At 33.0% G+C, this 20,992-nt stretch overlaps 1 protein-coding gene across 3 annotated transcripts in view; it reads right to left on the reverse strand.

Annotated features, from left to right (window-relative positions):
- Nucleotides 1–20,992, reverse strand: part of Xrcc4 (X-ray repair cross complementing 4) — a 269,838-nt gene that overhangs the window by 155,257 nt on the left and 93,589 nt on the right. For all 3 annotated transcript variants that reach the window (XM_071612442.1, XM_027927925.3, XM_071612441.1), the window contains exons 5-6: nt 11,425–11,577; nt 10,026–10,123 (exon numbers count right to left, since the gene is read on the reverse strand). In XM_071612442.1, the coding sequence (XP_071468543.1) occupies nt 10,026–10,123; nt 11,425–11,577 (251 nt within the window). The remainder of the gene's footprint in view (nt 1–10,025; nt 10,124–11,424; nt 11,578–20,992) is intronic.

Genomic DNA, 20,992 nt, shown 5'->3' on the forward strand with positions numbered 1-20,992 from the left:
TTGATTTACATATTGCCATACTTGTGTCTGTTGTGTTCTGCTGCCTTTCCTATCCTCTACTATCCCCCCTCCCCTCCCCTCCCCTCTTCTCTCTCTACCCCCTCTACTGTCATTCATTTCTCCCCCTTGTATTATTTTTCCCTTTCCCCTCACTTCCTCTTGTATGTAATTTTGTATAACCATGAGGGTCTCCTTCCATTTTCTGTCAACATTTTTTTTTTTTTAGTTTTCAATATACAGCTCTTGAATTTGTTAAATTTATTCCTAGGTATTGTATTATTTTTTTTTAATTCTTCAGAAAATTTTATTCAAACATGTTTTAATGTACAATAAATGTAGTTTTCCTTTCTTAAACAAAAATAAGCATACTGACATATTAGCCTCCCGAAAGGCTCTCTTCTGCCAAATGTACAAAAATGAGACCCTTCAGATGTTGTTAGAGATAACCAACAAATGTGTTTGCTACCTTGATAAATAGTTCACTTTCAGCTTAAACTCCATTGTCCCTTTTGAGAGCTTAATCATAGATATTGTATTCTTTTTGATGTTTCCATTAAGGCAATTATTTTCTTAATTTTATTTTTAGATTTTTTTACTGCAACTGTATAGAAATACAATTGACTTTTGTACTAGTCCTGTAAACTATATTCTTGCTTAATAAATTTATTAGCTTTAATAGTTCTTTAGTAAATTTCTTAGCAGGCTATATTATCTGCAAAAATAAAAAAGACAGAGGCAGAGAATTCTATTTCTTCTCCAATCTGAATGTCTTTTATTTATTCTCTTACCTCTCTGTCCTGGCTACAACTTTCAGTAAAAGGTTGAATAGAGATTATAATAGCAGACACTCTTGTATTTTTCTGATATTGATGGAAATTAATTTCAGTATTTCACCATTAGGTATGATTTGCAATTAAGTATAATTTTATGATAAACATCAAATTAGATGTTTACTTAAGATGATATTAGTTGTGGGTTGTTGCATAGATTTCCTTGTATTCCTAGTTTGGTAAGTGTCATCAATGGGTATTGCATTTTGTCAAGTGGTCTTTCAGGGTCTATTCAAAGGATTATGTGGATTTCATGCATTATTCCATTAATAAGGTGAAAGACATTACTTTTCAGATGAAAACTATCTTTTCATTAGAAAGATGAATCTCAATCGGTCATGATACCGTTTTTATATGTTGCTTGCTTCACTTTGTTAATATTTTGTTTAGAATTATTATATTTATGTTCATGATGGACATTAATAAATAGTTTTGTTATCTGCTTATGTCTCATCTGGCTTTGACAATATTAGTCTCATAAAATAACATGGATGTGGTAACTCCTGTGTCTTCTGAAAGAGACTATCAGGGAATGGTATAATTTATTCTATAAATACTTAATGTTTATAGAATGAAAAAAATCTGGGTCTTGTGTCTTCTTTGTGGCAATATTTTAATCTACTAATTTGATATCTGTATTTATCAATCTATTTCAGATTAATGTTATCCTTTTTTAAAATTTTGCATCATAAATTTTATTCCCAATACGGGAAAGATCCCTTCCATCCCCAAAATGAATCACATACTGCCCTGATGAGACTTAGAAAACTCTCCCACTATATTCCGGGAAGAAGTGAGAAAGATGTGCTGGGGACAGGGAAGGCTTTGCAGTTCCCCAACCTATCTATCTGTCCCTTCTCAACAAAGGATAGCTGCTCTTTGCTATTATTCTTCTCATCCACTAAATCCCTTTAAAAAAGCCATCACTTAAAAAAAAAAAAAAAACATCTCAAGTATTGGGGGGACATAGGTTATAGAGTAAGCAATAGAAAAGGGAGGGAAAAAGGAACAGTGACAATCACTGCTTCTGCTGCAGGGCTTCCTTGTTTGCTGCACCCTTTTGCAACTGTGTGTCCACTTGTCTGCTGGCAAAGGCATATAACGGACCACTGAGCCAAGGATGAAGCAGTTAGTTATTCACTGATAATATGTGAGGATATTTCTTAGGTTCTGTAATACTGATATCAGCTAGTTTGAAGTATTCTTCCTAGTTTTGTCTTCCTTCTTGAATTTGTATTACACATATATAGGTACACCTAATATTTACCTACAGTTCTGATGATTTATTCACTTAGATCAATCGAATGTATAATACATGAAGAAAAAGAGTAAACAGTTCTATCTTCAAGTGCACTGAATTTTTTTTCATCTGCCATATTAAATCTGTTGTAAAGCTGATCTGCTGTTTTATAATTATACTCAAACTCCAGATTTTATTTTTGCTCTTTTAATACTAATTTTTAATCTCCTTATAGAGAATCATCATTTGTTAGTTAAATGTGTTTTCCTTGAGTTATCTGAATATTTATAATTGTGCTTTGAAGTCTTTGTTTATGAAATGTAACACTGGGGATAGTGTGAAATAGTTTCTATTGACTATTTTCTTTTTCATGAATACAGGAAACACTTTCAACGCAGGTTTAGTTTTGTCAAAAGCTAGAGAATTTGGGCTGGGGTTGTGGCTCAGAGGTATAGTCTTGCCTAGCATGTGTGAGGCACTGGATTTGATCCTCAGCATCACATAAATATAAAATAAAGATAGTGTCCACCTATAATTTAAAAATAAATATTTTTTTAAAAGCTAGAGAATTTAAATAATATATTATAACAACTCTAGGTCTTCGTTATTTTCTTTCTGAAGTTTGCTATCATTTTTCTTGATTGTTTAATAATTTGCCTTGGGTAAATGCATGAAATCAATTTCTATTATAGGAATCAGCCATTAATGTCTCTGCACATTTTAGGTTATTTATGTTCTTTAAAAAATTTATCCTTGGAATAAAATTGGTTGCCTTTGTGTCTGGATCACTTAGTGATCAGCCTTTAAGTGACAGTGGTGTTTGTACTCAAATGCTTCAAACCAATAAGGTTTCTTTCCTTTTTCTTCTATGGGGCTGGGGTATCAATTTAAAGTTCAAGTGCAACATTTCCATTCTTCTACATACATGTGTATAGCATTAGGGTATATCAGAAATGTATAAATAGCTTGTGCTTCCTTCAGTCTTCATTGCAAATGTACATGCACAGTCTCAGGAAGGAATATGTTTGCTTCAAACATAAGTATAACCTCAAGCTAGTGGATCTATTGGCCAAACCCATTTATCCATTGCTGCCAAGATCATTACCTCCACTGTAAATGCTACCAGGTGTGAATATCACTCTGTGCTGCAAATACAGCAAGCCTCTTTTGGCACAGTACAGTCCTCATGACCTGCCAGATCCTGACAAAAATTCCATACTGATGAAGATAAGGAAAGAGTTCAGGCGGCAAACGTGCAATCCTAGGCCACAGACAACCATTCCTTACCCAAATTTCAGCATAAACAATTCTCTTATTGCTATTTGTCTTTTGTCAAAGTTTTAACATTTATGTATTTATTTTTGGGGGGTGGGGGTCAATCTTAGATTCATAGTTGTTTTCTGGGGAAAGAATTTGCTAACCTTTTCACTCATCACTAGTCAAAGACAAGTATTTTAAACAGATTTCTTTCTTTCTCCCTTTCTCCCTTCCTCCCTTCCTCCCTCCCTCCCTCCCTCCCTTCCTTCCTTCCTTCCTTTTTGCCTAAGGATATATAAAGATATAAAAATAAGTGCTTGGGAGGTCATATCAAAGGTACATTTTAACAACACGATATTGGGAAATTATCATAGCGGACAACCTTTTGACACTTTTTTTTTTTTTTTTTTTGTGGTACCAGGGATTGAACCCAGGGGCACTTAACCACTGAGCCACATCCCCAGCCTTTTTTATATTTTATTTTGAGACTGGGTTTCACTAATTTGCTCAGGGCCCAGCTAAATTGCTGAGGTTGACTTTGAACTCATGATCCTCCTGCCTCAGCCTCCCCAATTGTTGGTATTACAAGTGTGCACCATAATTCTCTGCTAGCCTTTGGGACTTTGAAAGTTCTCAAGTAAACAGGAAGAGTATGAAGCAATTAACATATAGAGGAAAGACTCCAATAGTAATTTATGTATTCTATAATTCTGTCTACAAGTTAAATGTATTAGAGTCTTATAAATGTAATCTGATGATGTAGACTAAGTTTCTGGAGCAATTATACATACATAAGATCTTTCTTCTCCAAAGAAAAAATATTTTCATTATTCTCATATGTCAATGGCAACTTCTTCAATATTAGGAAATTTCCAAGGGTTTTTATAACATCTCAAAAGTACAAGAGCAAATGTATAACATATTGTTTTAAAAGGCAAAGATTTTCTCTTTCTCATTACCTGTGCGACCAAGAGTAAGATACCCAATCTTTCTAGGTCTCTATTCCTATTTGGGAAAATGGTGGATTTGAACTAAAGAATCTAGAACTATAAAATATTTAGAAGCATATAAGCATACAAATTCAGATGAAGCATATAATGTCATTCCTAGCAATAATGCTTACATGTAAAAACCTACTATTGCTAGAAAATACAAATTGTTTATTCAGAAATTAAGACTTTTATTCAGAACTTACAAATAATTGTGTTTATGATAAATAAGCTGGATGAAGATTAAGAGCAAAATCTGTGATTCTAAAGTTAAATTTCTGAGTAATCTCTTTGGCAGTACATGTTGTTATCCCCTCTGTGAGTACACATTCACTGTTTGAAGCAACGAGCCCTTTGATACTTAGAAATTTTGGATTCTGTTCTATTTTTAAAAGCAACTATATCAGTATTCATCAACTGTTTGACATAGCCATTCATTTATTTTCAAAAAGGCTATTCTATAACCACATTTCCTTTCAGGAAGCCCACCAAGTAAGTAGAAGCCCAAATGACTGATAGCAGTTATACAGGGACCTTCCTGTTAGTTGAGAAAGAGGATAAATTAAACTGATGTGCTAAATCTCGGGCTAATAGTTATGCAGAAAAGCAGAAGTAAAGTTTATTTTTTTAATGGTGGTTTACTTTTAATATGAAACTAAAGAAATATCTTTCTAACATTCTAGAAAACTATTTTCTTATCTTTACTTTTAGTAATGCTGATTCAATTATTCTCTAATTATAACAAATATGTCAATTTCTATTAACAGAATTATAATTTAAAAGCATTGATCATTTAATAAAATAATTAATGAGTCATTAAAATAATTCCTCTTGTGATAGTTAATTAGGAGAATTAAGCAAAACTTCAAAATACTTTACAAGAAAGACACTATCCCTATGAAATAAACCCAATTTTTCCACTAAATATTTACATACTTCTCTAATTATGTTAAGATTAGAAAGTATTTTGTAAAAGTTGCTAATTCTGGGCTGGAGCTGTAGCTTAGTGGTAGAGTACTTGCATACCATGTATAAGGCCCTGGGTTCGATCCTCAGCACCATATAAAAATAAATAAATAGAATACCGGTATTGTGAAAAAAAATTCTTTAAAAAAAAAGTTGCTAATTCTTAGAATATTTATACATATTTAAAAATTGTTTTCACATGCAATCAAAGTCGTTCTGAAACAATATTTTAAAACTACATAATGCACGGCAAGGAAAGAATGCAGGATCTTTAGATTGAGCAGAGGGGAGAGAGACAGTAAAATGAGATGGACATTATAACCTCTAGGTACAAGTATGATTGCACAAATGGTGTGACTCTACATCATGTACAACTAGAGAAATAAAAAGTTGTGCTGCATTTGTATAAAAAATTAATTATTAAAAAAACCTACACAATGATAAATTATTTTTAGGTTTTATCTGATTCTGTTGAGGCAAATGAAAGGCCAGTTAGGTAAGGTGCTGTGAGTTTTGTTGTCCTACTATACTAATGACACTTACATCTTTTATATTTTTGTGACATTCTGTTAGTGATCAAGTTAAATTAGGATGTTTCTTTAATTTGGATCCAAACGACTAATTTCCTGTAGAGAAGGATGTTTCACAAAATATCTAATAACCTGACAGTTTTCTATTGACAAATACCAATTCTGCATTGGAGTCATGGGAATATAAACAATCCAGAAAATTCTTAACAGCCATAGGAGTTAGTATCAAGTAATGGGGGTGAAAATAACCCATTTTGTAATCCAGGTGTTGAGCTATAAAATAAATCACAGCAGCTATTTTATATATTTTAAGCACAATCAGAAACCAAATGAAACTTATGAACTCTATGGCATTAGGATGTAATCACGGTATAAGAAATAAAGTCAGTAATAACCTTTCAAACTATCTGAACATTCTGGAAATCAAGACATAAAGAAGTAAGTCTTTTTTTAAAATTCTCTTTTAGTTGCTGATGAACAATTATGTATTTATTTGTTTGTTTATTTATTTATACACGGTGCTGAGATTCAAACCCAGTTCCTCACACATGCTAGGCAAGGACTCCACCACTGAACCAGAATGCCATCCCAAAGAAAGTAAATCTTGCTATACAAAAATGTAAGATGTAGTATGGGGTGGTATTACCTCTAACATTCAAATCTCAGAATACTATGGGGATCTACTTTCAGCCAATAAACTGCTAAAACTGCTCAGTGTTTTTGAGAATTTTCATGGTATATTGTGTAGGATACAAGAGCAGATGTAGTTCATTAGATTGGACTATTTATCATTAGTTACCTCCCCAGCAATCCTAGGAATATGAAAAATAAAACAAAATAAAAGCAAGAAAATTGATTTTTTGTTCACAGAAATGTTAGCTATCAATTTCTTTCAAAACTACTGTATCACTACCGTACTTCCGGTTTTATTCATAAAAGTAAACAAATCTTCTCCTTAAATGAATATGACAGAAGCACTTAATGAGCTTGATCTCACTAAACCTATTTTTTTTATTGTCTAGGAATGGGGCTACTAAATAATGTGAACAACCCACGGGACTATGAAATTTTAATAATTAATGATGAAAACCATTTACATAATAAAATTGCTACAAAATAACACATTCAGCCACTTGAACAAATGACTTTCTGAAAGGCAGTAATATATTATTCGCTATTAATCTCTCTTCCTCTTGCTTTGACTATAGGCAAAACACAAGTGAAACAGCAATATCTAAAATACACCCACAATTTTGCTTATTTTCAAAGAAAAAGCAATTTATTATGAAAGATGGTAAAATAAGTTTAGAAAAAAAACACTCACTGCTCTCACATAGATACCATATTATGTAGTATTACTATGTAGTACATATAGTATTATACTCACATAGTAATACTATAGAAAATACCACAAAGAGAAAGCTGTGCTCAAAAAGTTAATATATAATGGACTAAAAATATACTTTGTTTTAATGAAAGAATTGTAGAAGCTGATAAATCACAAGGAGGCCCATCTCATTATTTAACATACATAATGCTCTTTGTCAGATCTATGGACTCTGGTTCTTAATTATCAAACATTTCAGACCTATTTATTTTTCATCTTAATGAATATCAACTTCCTGATTTTTTTTTACTTATGCAGATGTAATAGATAAAACTTGTAATAAAAATGCTTTAACCCTCTGACATCAAAAAAGTACCCAAAAAAGGTAAAAGCAAAAACAAAAAAATAGAACCAGAGACTTATATATCTGATATGAAGTAATCTAAAAATGAATTAAAGAAATAATGATACCTAAAACATAGGAAAAATACAGAATAAACGAAGAGAGAAATTTTGCCAAATTTAAAATAGTACAATTATAGCTTAAAATTTTACTTAATAAAAGACCTCATTCTCATATACCCATATCTAACCACAAATTTCCTATTCAACAATAATTTTGATCTACTTTAAATGTTGGTGGAATACACTGAATAAGAGCAATATCAAATGTAATTATATTTAATAAAAATTCTCCAAGTTTAAATAAGAGAGTCTGGATTTTCTTTGTGAGCATTGTGAGATTACATGATTTCATTTTAAATGGGGCAAAATGAAAAAAAGCATTGCCTCCAAATGAGAAGAAATTTAATTCCCAAGTGTAAACATGTGATTGTGTGATTCAAATCTAATTTGTCTAGAGTCAGATTAATCAATCAACTAGTCTAAACCTCAGAAAGTTTCCATGACTTCCATTAGTTACCTTCCTCAGTGTCCATTAATTTTATATTCTCTACTGTCACTATGAGAAGTGCCCAAGCTCCTAGCTAAACTAATCCACTAGTTGTACATTGGATCCTGTCATATCTACTTAAAGACAGTATCTCAGCTCTTCTTTCTGTCTATGAGTTGATGTTTGTTTCCCTTTCTCCTATCAGTATACATTCTTTCTTCCATCTTAAAAAAAAAAAACAAAAAACAAAACCTCTTCACCTAGTTTCCCCTCAACTCTGCACCGTATCATTTCTTTTCTTTGTGAAACTTGCTAAAGTGTTGCCTATATTTATGTGGTCTCATCCCCAATTCTCTCCTCCCTTTGAATATCCTATTTGCTCTTCTCTTCCAACCTCCCACTGAAAATATTATACTAAGGTCTAATAAAGTTTACATTGTTGAACCTGTCAATAAGCCCTCAGTTCTCATCTTTTCCCCCATTTGTAGCAGCATTCAACTCAGCTGTTTCACATTTATCACTTCAAATACTTCCTTTATGAATTTCACTTCCAGGATAGGATATCTACAGAGTTGCCTGTAATTTCCTGGCTGCCCCCTTTCTATTTTAGTCTTCTTACTCACTCTCCTTTTGCCATAACTACTTCAGCAAATCGTGCTTCTTGTAAATGTTATCTGCATTCTACTCATTGCTCATTATATTCACTATCGCTCATTCTTCACCCAATTGTTGAACTAGCTTCCTGTTATAACTTCTTCTGCACTTGCCATCCTATAGTCTGTTACCAATATAATAGCCAGACTAATCCTGTTAAAATGTAAGTCTAATTATGCCACTTGACTGTTTAAAATGCTCCAATAGTTTCTAATTTATGTAAGATAAAAGCTGAAGTCTTTAAAATGGCATACAACACCCTACATAAAATGCGGCCCATTATCTCTCTGAACTCCTCTCCCAATTCCCAATCCTCATTTTTCAACTCTTACTAACCTCCCATGTTGTGGCTTAAAGACATCAAGGCCTCTGTACATAAGTGGTTTTTCTGTCCAGCATGCTCTTCCCCTAGAGAGACTTGGCACTTTATCCCTCAGGCCTTCCTAATTCCCTGGCTAAAATCATAATTTCTTTATCTACTCCCAATCCTGGCATTTCTATCATCCTTCCTTGTTTTATTTTTCTCTTTCACTTAACATAGCTTATACTTTATATTTAGGTTACTCATCTTATTATTATCTGTTTCTCTGACTAGAATTTAAATTCCACACTGGCACAGAATTTTGTGTTTTGCTGTCTATTGCCCAGAAAAGCTCCTGATGCATAAGAGGCACTCAAAAGTATTTCCTAAACGAATGAATCAAACATTTGTTTTTTATAACATTAGGTTTAGGTCAAAAGCTTTTAAGTATTAAATGAATTCAGGGGCTCGGATTTCCACTGCCCCTTGGAAATTTACAGAATCTAGGAAAGTAATCCATGGATTTAAACACCTACTGTGTACTTGATCTACAGGACTAAGTAAGGTAGATTCAAGTATTTCACACTGAACTGACATTTTCCTTTCTTTGTCCTCTATACCTTTTATATCATAGCAAACCTTTTTCTGAAGAACAACCTTTTCTGCCACAACCTTAGGATAATCTAAAACATTCAGAATCACTCTGCCCTATCCATAGCCTTTGCCAGATAAGACCTCAAATGCTGAGGGCAACCAGCTCTGAGCTGGTGATATTTAGCATGAAGGTACATCTTCCTTACTGCCTATGCATCCATTTAACCCGGTTTAACCTTGGTGTGTGGGTGTATGTATGTTCATTTTGCCTCCTTGATAATGAACTGCAGTATTTTATAATAAATGCTAATTTTTAACATTAAGTATTTGGAGTAGTATATAAAAACTGTAGAGAATTTTGGTGGAAAATTTTTTATAATACTTTTCACTAGAGTAATAAGCCTTGGTGAGATATTTAACAAAGGAAATAAACTATTGCTCTTACCTTGAGCCAATACAGAGGATTCAGACATGTGTTCACTTTCCTCATCAGTGCTTTCATCATAGATTGCACCTTGGTCAGCAGTTATTTCTTTGTTTTCCCTAGAAACAAAGAAGCAAGAATTAAGTAGCTGATTCAACCATCTAGGTATCAAATTTGCCAGTTAAGTAATTTTAGAAAATATTTCTGGAAAAAGATTCTTTAATAAGACTGAAAAAATATGCACATATGATTTAGATGAAATCAATTCAAAGACTATATAATAACTTATTTAATAACAGGTTCTTTTAGTTAACAATCTGAATATTATTTAATGTTCACTATAATTAATTCATAAATTAGTATCTTATCACTTATTATCATTCTATCAAAATACTATTCTATAAGATAATTTCTGTGGGTCACAATGTATTTAGCATTCTAATAACCTAAACCAGTTCTTCATCCTTAGATTGTCCCAAAAGTGAAGCAAAGAGAGATTAAATGATATGCCAATATAATACACAATAGATATTATTGTAAGATCAGTATCTGAATTAGGATTAGTTGACATCAAAAGTTATCTTTATTATAACATGTCATTGGTATAACTATGCTTTGTTTCCAGTTCAGGGAAATAGATAATGTATATCTTCTAATGTTTAAAAAAAATTGTTCAAAGCCATACTAACCATTTGTCATACTAACCATCTGATTTTTTCTCCTTAGGAAATCAAGTATACATTCACTCACAGAGAAAACTTGACAGAATGATGACAAAGAGGATCACACTCTAATCAGATAACATAAATTAAACATTTGATTCTAGAGTTAACCAATGATTAGACTTCAAGATTACAAATGTGCATTAACAAGGCATGGTGGTACCTGCCTATAATCCCAGCTGCTTGGGAGGCTGAGGCAGGAGGATCCCAAATTCATGTCTAGCTTCAGCAACTTAGTGAGACCCTAAACAACTTAGCCAGACCCTGTCTCAAAAATATAAAATAAAAAAAGGCTGAGGATGGGTTCATTGGTTGAGTGATCTTGGGTTCAATCCACAGTACCAAAAAAAAAATTTAATAAAAGAAAAATTACAAATGTACATCAAATTCTGGAGTCCTTGAAGGAGATGAAAAGATTTTTAAATTCTTCCTTAATGATGTCTAAGAAATAAAAAATATTAAACAAATAAATTAAATTAAATAAATAACATTAAGACTTATGCCAATTTTATAAGTTAAGTATAGGTAAGACAGAAGGTAGGCACAGAAGAATCATGTTACGAATTCTCTAAGCCAACATCCTTGCCCTAGCAGTTCAAACCCAGATTATCAAATGATCTTACATTTCCAAAACATCATTAGTGTAAAAGTACTACTTAAATTTACTTGTCTACCATCCAAAAGCAGAAATGCTATACCTTTCATCTTCAGCATTCTTTTCCAATTCTTGAACTTCTTTTAATAAATTATGTAAGCTTCTGATCTTCGATTTCTTCTCATTCAACACCAGAATAAACCGTTTATAGAGATCAGTCTCCAAGGCTTCTTTGGCACTCACACATTTTTCAAACCTAAAAAAAGTAAATTAATCATACAATTTTTCTTAGCAATGCTATTCATACTAATACTGAAGATACCAAGAAAACTCTTCAAGAAAACTAAAAATTAAAAATTATTTTTACATATGCTTTCATTGTCTTGGAAATTATATTTACTTAAATAAATAATTAGAAATTATTGGTTATTAATATCTGTAATTTATATACTGAGGTAAAGATCAAAATTGAAAGCTTATAGAAAAAAGCTTTAAAAATCTAAATGCCTAAATATAAACTTATTCAAATCTATGGTTTATATACAAAAGAATGTTTCATGGAAGAAATTTCAAATAAGCAAATGTAATCTGTTTCCCTAATACTTTGCTAATATTATCTTAATACCAAGCATGATCTTGTTTGTGATAAAGCAATATACCCAATATATACGACTGCACTACTAGACTATGAACTGCTCCACAAGAATGACCTGTCAAGTTATACCCTTAAAACCCAGCACCATATACACTTATAAATATACATAAAAACACATATACACAAACATATATATATATATAGAGAGAGAGAGAGAGAATAAACATAAACTACTTGATATTTCCAAGGAGATATTAATAAAACAACAAATATCTTAAATATGTGCTATAAAACTCATAAAATTCTCCATTATTTATAATTCTTCATATAATGCTCAAATGAACTAATAAGGGATTATATTTAAACTTCACATGAGATATAAGGTAGAGAATGCAAACTAGAGAAGTTGTATACACTTGCTTAATATGGACACATATAAAATCTTTTAACTCTTTTATAGATTTAAATATAAGTTATTTCACATAAAATATTCTGTTAGGGGCTGTGGCTATAGCTCAGTTTATAAAGTGCTTGCCTCACATGCAATTCACAAGGCTCCAGGTTTAATCCCTGCACCACAAAAAAAAAAAAAAAATTCTTTCTGGGCTGGGGTTATAGCTCAGAGGTCGAGCTTGCCTAGCACATGTGAGGCCCTGGATTCGATCCTCAGTACCACATAAAAAATAAATACTTAGAATAAAGTTATTGTGTCCATCTACATACAACTAAAATAATTTTTTAAATATTCTTTTAAATGTAGTCTAGTTCTGCCTGATATTCTCTTACAATACTGCTTATATATAATTCTGATGGTCATATAGCCATCCTAGCCTTTACATATTATATATATGCATATCAGAGGCAATATATACATGTGGGTGTACATACATACATTACAGTGAAATAACTAGAAACAAACATGTCAAATTGTAATACTTTTCCTATTTGACCTTAATGCTTTTACAATCTACTAATTTAGAGATGAAGAAAATTTCTCATAGGATGAAAGGAACATATGACAATGTATCTCTGGAATCAATTACAGCAAATTCTTATAGCAAAGTTTTGCTGTGAATTCCAAAGAGCATGTGTTTTACTGTGTAGTTTATCCTTAGTACCTAGGAGAGTATTTGGAATTTGACAGATGTTTAGTAAGTATTTATTGGATAAATGAATAAAGCAAGTGAGTTAATATGCTTATATTTTTCCAGCTTTACTTCTGATTTATTAAATGTCTCAAAGAGTACATTATTTTTATTTTCCAACATTCCATTCTGCAGTTCCTTGACCCTTTTTTCCATGAAGATGGACATCCTGGCATTGGCTTGGGCTATGCAAAGACTTCCAAATGCCTGGAAGTTCTCCTTGAGATGGTGGTTTGCAACAACTCTGACTTTCTCCTTCTTGTAGATTCTCCATATCTGTATTACTGGTCCTGCCAGCTGAGTGGCCAATTTGAGTTCTTCAGCAGAATTGTATCTATGCTTGGGGTTAAGAGCTTCCTGGAGAATAGGATGAACTTGGATGAGCTCTTTCAGACACTGAACATTGGCCTACATGGACTCTGTTCTGTGCCATTTTCTTGTGCATGCCTCCACCCTTAACTCTTCCAAACAAACTAAAATGACTTCTAGTTTGTTCTTTGGTCTAATATTTTACAGTGGAGCATCATACTATGATATCTATTGTCCAGGTGCAGGATACAGAGCCATGCTAGGTGCTTTTGATTGATAGATCTTGCACCTGTAGATCTTCCTGGTAGCAGGTTTAACCAGATGGCCTCAGATCATTGCCAGTCCTTATGAAAATGAAAATTTGAAATAATGCCATTCTAGATTTTACTTTTTGAGTTTTAGGAGTCTTGTTAAGGAAATTCAGTTCCTAAGCCCATATGGGCCTACTTTTTCTTCTGTTCTAGTGCCTAAGTCTTTGATCCACTTTGAGTTTCATGCAGGGTGAGAGATAAGGGTTTAATTTTATTTTGGTACATATGGATTTCCAGTCTTCCTAGTACCATTTGTTGAAGAAGCTATCTTTTCTCCAATATATGTTTTTGGTGCCTTTGTCTAGTATTAGATTACTGTATTTATATGGGTTTGTCTTTGTGTCTTCTATTCTGTACCATTGGTCTATGAGTCTGTTTTGGTGTCAATGCCATGCCATTTTTGTTACTATGGTTCTATTGTATAGTTTAAGGTCTGGTATTGTGATGCCTCCTGTTTCACTCTTCTTGCTAAGGATTGCTTTGGCTATTCTGGGTCTCTTCTTTTTCCAGATGAATTTCATGATTGCTTTTTTCTAGTTCCATGATGAATATCATTAGGATTTTAATAGAAATTGCATTAAATCTGTATAATGCTTTTGATAATATGGCCATTTTGACAAATTACTTCTGCCTATCCAAGAGCATGGGAGATCTTTCCATCTTCTAAGGTCTTCTTCAATTTCTGTCTTTAGTGTTCTATAGTTTTCATTGTATAGGTCTTTCACCTCTTTTGTTAGATTGATTTGCAAGAAGAAATACAAATGGTCAAAAAATATATGAAAAATTTTTCAACATCTCTAGCAATTAGAGAAATACAAATCAAAAATACTCTATGATTTCATCTTACTCTAGTCAGAATGGCAATTATCAAATATGTAAGCAATAATGAAAGGATGTGGGAAAAAAAGGAACACTCATACACTGCTCGTGGGACTGTAAATTGGTATAACCACTCTGAAGAGCAGTATAAAGATTCCTCAGAAAACTTGGAATGGAACCACCATTTGACCTAGCTATCCTACTCCTTGATTTACATCCAAAGGACTTAAAATCAGCATACTTTAGTGACACATCCATGTTTATAACAGCTCAACTCACAATAGCTAAACTATGTTACCAGCCTAGGTGCCCTTCAAAAGATGAATGGATAAAGAAATTGTGTTGTATATCTATACAATGAATATTACTCAAACATAAATAATGAAATTATGACATTTGTAGGTAAATGGATGAAGGTGGAGGATATCATGCTAAGTGAAATAAGCCAATCACCCAAAACCAAAGGCTGAATGTTTTCTCTGATATGCAGATGCTAATTCACAATAAGGGGCTGGTATGAAAAATAAAGGTCCTTTGGATTTGTCAGGGGCAAAGGGAGGGGAGGGGGTTTGAGGTTAGGAAGGATAGTAGAATAAACTGAGCATTATTACCTTATGTGCATATATGACCGCCTGACCACTGTTATTCTACATTATGTACAACCAGAAGAATGAGAAGTTATACTCCTTTTATGTATGATGTGTCAAAATGCATTCTACTGTCATGTATAACTAAATAGAACAAATTTAAAAACAATAATAATAAGGCCATTCTAGATGGGCACCACAACTGCCTATGGCTATCCTCCCAAAAAGGAATAGCTGAGTGAAGAGCTAATATGGACATCTCATGAGGAAATGGAAAACCAATTATTCTGAACACAGTCATGCATTGTTTTGAGAAATACATCACTAGGCAATTTTGTTGCTGGTAAACACTATAGAAGGTACTTTGTACAAACCTAGCTGGTATATCAACTACTTGATGTGGCCTCTTCATGCAACCAAGAGACAGTAGACAAGAGATTTACAGAGTTGCTACTTGTTGAGAGCCATAGCCCAGTTGGGATGGCGCCTAGCATTTTGCCAGTACTTTTGAGTTCTCGTGGAGTTCCCGTTGAGTTCCGGTTGAGCTCTTGTGGGGATTCCTGGAGAGTTTACGGTTGACATCTCCCCAGGATTCCTGGAGAGTTCGCTTTGGTGGGTGAAGTTCCAATGGAGGGAGTTCTGGTTGGTTTGTGGTGTGTCCTGAGAAAAGCCGTGTGGGTGGCGTTCGCGGGAGTTCGGAAATAAAGTTTGTTCCTGCTTGAGTGGCTCATGATTTGTGCCCAGCCAGACTGCGGCAGCTACTAGAGGAACACAATATGCATTTTTTTTTATGAGCATGAAATGAAAAGTTTAAACAATGACAAAAAGGTATGGGATAGTAAACACATAAACCAGCAGAAGAGTTATTTATTTTCATTATCAAGTATTACATGCACTACATATTTGTATGTTGTTATGCTTAGGTATGAGGTGTCCTCCAAAAGTTCATGTTTGAAACAATGCAAGAATTTTCAGAGTTGAAATGATTAGACTAAGAAAGCTGTAACATAATCATCTTAATTAATCCATTTGAGTGGGTTAATGGATGGTAACCTTTGGCAGGTAGGGTGTGGCTAGAGCTGTTAGGTCACTGGGGGTGTACATTTGAAATATATATTTTGTCCCTTTTAAGCAGTGCTTTTTCTCTGCTTCCTGTTGTCATGTCCTGAGCTACTTTCCTCTATCATCCCCTTCCACCATGATGTTCTTTCTGCTTCAATTTGGGCCCAGAGCTTAGTCAGTCATTTTTGGACTGAGACTTCTGAAAGTCTCAAATAAACATTTCTTCCTCTGTTGTTCTCGTCAGGTATTTTGGTCATAGTGACAAAAAAAAAAAAACAAAAACAGCAGACTAAAACATATGTGCTATACCTTAAACTACTAGGAACACAGGTTTGGTTTCACCAGCATCTCCCCAAACTCATTAGTAATGCATCCTGCTACAATCTCAGGACATCTAAAACTTCAATAGGCAACAGGTATTTTGTAACCCCATTTCAATCTTCTGGCACCACTGTCATATGTGTGGCCCACTGCTGATTTATGTAACATAGAGTACATGACTGGATAATATTTTTTCACTCATTTAACAGCTATACACCATTTTAACAGTAGTTTTTATATTCTTTGGCTTTTAAAATAATCTGTGGTAAATAATATTAATATAACAGGATCTGGGTATTTGTCAGGGGCAAAGGGAGGGGAAGGGGTTAGGAAGGATAGTAGAATAAACTGAGCATTATTACCCTATGTGCATACCCAGATCTGGGTATGTTTCAAAAAACACTTTTGGGGGCTGAGGTTGTAGCTCAGTGGTGCTCACCTAGCATGTGTGAGGCACTGGGTTCAATCCTCAGCACCACATAAAAATAAAAACAAATAAAAATAAAGGTATTGTGCCCAACTACAACTAAAATAAATTATTAAAAAAACACTTCTAATCCTCAAACTGGATAACATTTTCCACAAAAGCTGATAGTAACAGTTGGCTAGAATAAAGTATTATTTTAAGCAATTGCAGGGTGTGAATTTACTCTTCATTACTACTTTCTCAACAGACTTGGAGAACACTAACCATTTTCTAAATATTTAGAAAGTAAAACACACATAGCATCTGTCCACCTGATTTTAATGCCAGTCCTCTTCTAGAGCCATTACAATATTACTGTGCCTTTCATATTACTTGGTCCCTGCCAAGCCTCTGTCTTAACAACTGGGAAGGAAGTATTAGTCAAGTGGAGACATAAGATTCACTGTTAATTCCAGTAGTACTAAAAGTAAGCCCACTTACAACTGGAGCAGACTGCAACCAGTCTAAGGATCACCTCCAAGACAAAGTCATACCAGATAATAATATCAAACAGGAAAGGCCTAATGACACTTCATTCTTTCAACAGTTACTATGACAACAGAATAATAAAGCTGTTAGTATCCCTTAGCACTGAGGTATACCTATGGTCTTAGTCCAAAAAATCGTAATTTTTAAAAATAACAAAAAGATAAAAAACTCAATAAAGAAAAATACTGAATATTCAAAATGAAATAATTATGGGTGGCAAAACAATTGAACAAAAACATGTTGAAACAATAATGAAAATAAGAGCAAAAAATGAAGCAATTTCATGTAAAAACAACACACAAAATAAAACAACAGATTAAATGATAGCTCAAAATCAAACAACAGATACATGAATATGAAGATCTGGAACAGAAACACTGTTATCATCATTATATTAACAATCAGTCCTGGCCAAATTTATATGCAGTTCAGGGTTGTACAGAAAAAGAAAATCTGAATAGAGTTTAAAGGACAAAGGATGCTAAAAAGAGCTGGAAAAGAAAGCAGTAGTAAAGATTTTAAAAGGCTTTAAGCCCTGAAGATGGTGAACAGCTGTTCCTCATCTTTTCTTATGACAGCACTAGAGGAAATGGCCTTCAACTATATCATGAAGGATTCAGATTACCAATAAATGTAAGGAAAAATTTTCTGACTGTGAGTGTTTTAAACACTGTAAAGGGCTACCAAGGAGACAGGAAGATATCTCTTGAGGTCTTTAAAAATCTGACTGAATTCATCTGTAGATAATATGATTCTATCTTGAAGGCAAAAAGACAAAGTAGAAGAGCTATCAAGGTCTTCCATTCTGATTATTCCACAGTGTCAACTCAATTCACAGAAAACTGCCTCCAATTATGTGTTTGATAACTATAACTCAGAATAAAGCCAGAATTTCTAAGTTGAATTCTAAGAGCAAACAAAAACCTATTCAGTAACATGGAACTTGAAAGTTGTTATTTGAAATTAAGTAGGAAAAGCCAGTGAACTAAATACAGCTAATAAGCTGAGGATTCATATTCAACTTGTCTATTTTTTGCTCCCTTATTAATAAACTAAAAAAAATCCAGTAATGCCACTTGTTCAAACATTCAAAATGGAGCAAAGACAATTATTAAATAGTAACTAAAAAATAATAGTAAATACATATGTTAAAGTCTAGGCATTAAACGCTTGCCCCTCTTCCCCTTTTAACACCTCCTCCCCTCCATATGCAGTAATATGGAAGGGAAGAAATAGTTGATAACAAGATGGATAACTGACAAAAGAATAGTCAGAGGCTGCCCTAAAACTGAACTATAGCTGGGCTTAATATCATGGCCCATTTCTAATGATTCTCTACTTTTTGTGTCCCTAATATAAGTTACCTAGCTTAGTATGCTCCTATCCCACTTCTAATCTTTTAAAGACTCTAAGTCAGCACCACTGCCTTATGGAAGCTGGAGCTGTAAATCCTCTGCTCATTTTCCAGGATCCTAAGACTCTAGAGGAGAGTCTTGGGCATGACCAAGATGTATTTATTTATATCTCCTTAAAGAGGCCACTTTCTCCTTTCAAAGGAGAAAAACCAAATTCAGGAAATACATAAAGGACTAATCTGACATCTGATATACAAATGAAAGCTTGGAATTCTGAGTGGATTGTCTTTCCTCCCAGGTTGCCAGTTGAACCCAATGGCACACACTGTCAGCCTCTGAAGATCTAATCCAGTATAAATTACAACAACAAAAAAGATAGCAGGAGCAAGCATAATAAGGCAGGTAAAGGAATACATGACTATGCTTTTGAACAAATAGAAAATCTCTTGCTTAGTAGAATAAAAGCAAAATCTGGATAGCTCAGGAAGAGCAAATCAAGCATCTGTGGTCCACATAATATATGTACTCCTTACATACTGTTTCACAGCATAGGGTGCAATTGTCTCCACTGCCTCATCTTCGTTTCCTGCTGCTTTCAATTCTGTGGGAGTGGTGTTGAATACTGATGAGATAATAACCTCTTTCAACCTCTGGCAGACATTTTAAAGCAATTTGTTCAAGTACTAAGTAACCAGCCAGCATTTTTGTGGCCAATTTGTGGATCAAATTTCCAATCATACAGAGGGTAATTTGAGTTTTAAATACAAAAATATAATGGCTTGTTACAATCACAGTGCATCTCCTTTAATTTGATTCATTTCACATACAAAATAGAAAAACACACCCAAACTACAGATACAGGTACAAAAAATGCTTTGGAGACAGATATTTGATACTGACTTATATCAAAATGAATAAAACAGAACATAAGGATAAATTTTTTCTGTATAGCTTCTTGATATATAAATATTGAATTGGTCTCCATTACTTTTACATTATTTATATATACTTATATTTTATATTATTTATGTATAGTTATATATAAATAAATAAGTGGAGATAAAAGGTAATTTGGCTAAAAGAGAGCAAGACAAGCATTTCCTTAGTGTAATAAAAGGAAAATATAACCAAGTATTAGTAACTCAATTTTGCATGAATTGCATTGAATAGTAAATATTATTGAATGTACAGAAAAATAACTTATTTTACTTACTCTCATTTTCATATACTTACACATGAATAGTTGTAAACCACTTTGCTATGGATCATGTTGCCTCATATAGAACAATGTCCATATAGAACAATCACAACAGCTGCCCTAAAAATAACTCTAAATAAGACACCATGTTCTTATCCTTTAGATCAATTAGCTTGAATGAAAGATTAAAAATCTACTCTATGTAGTGATTCTAATCATTATTTTATATACACCACATGATTATTTCAGACATTGCCGCACACACACACACAAACATATGACTATCATATATGTCTCTTCAGGGATATAAGTGTTTATGACTTACATATTATTTCCTTCGAACATCTTTTACCCAGTACAATAATACAAGTCATACACTAGTTAAGCCTAGATTAAGACTTAGTTGAAAAAGTTAATAATTGAGAAAATATACAACTTTTTATCATCATTAAAAAATTTTAAAAGGCCAGGAAAATAAAAGACTACTGAGTGTTTTATTCAATAGCTACAGTTACTTTAGCTTTTAAAAAACTATGAATATTGTAATATGAATTTTCAATAAATCAGGAGAAATAAGTCTCTACTAGGAACCAAAACACACATCATTTAAAATAGTTACCATTTATTAATTCCAAATAGAGAATTGACAGTGCTTATTTATATTTCAGATCTTTTTATTCATTATTAATCCTATAAATTAAGCTGAACTAATCTTTTCTTATAAATATCCATTAGTATTTTTTGAAGGAATTGGGGATTGAACCCATGGCTTATCCATGTTTGAGTATATACTCTACCATGGAGTTACTCCTCAGTCTCACTACCTAAATTTTTAAATCAATATTACAATAATAGATTGAGATAATCAATGTCCAATTACTTCTTATTTTTTATAAGATTGGTGGTGCAAACAAATACTAAATTACCTAAAATTGTTCTTATGTACCAATAATGCACAATAGTGATTAGGACCTTGGTTTAATACTATTAAGTAAAACTATAATGAATGACAGA

The sequence above is a fragment of the Marmota flaviventris genome, chromosome 5 (assembly GCF_047511675.1).
Source record: "Marmota flaviventris isolate mMarFla1 chromosome 5, mMarFla1.hap1, whole genome shotgun sequence".
Lineage (NCBI taxonomy): Eukaryota > Metazoa > Chordata > Mammalia > Rodentia > Sciuridae > Marmota > Marmota flaviventris.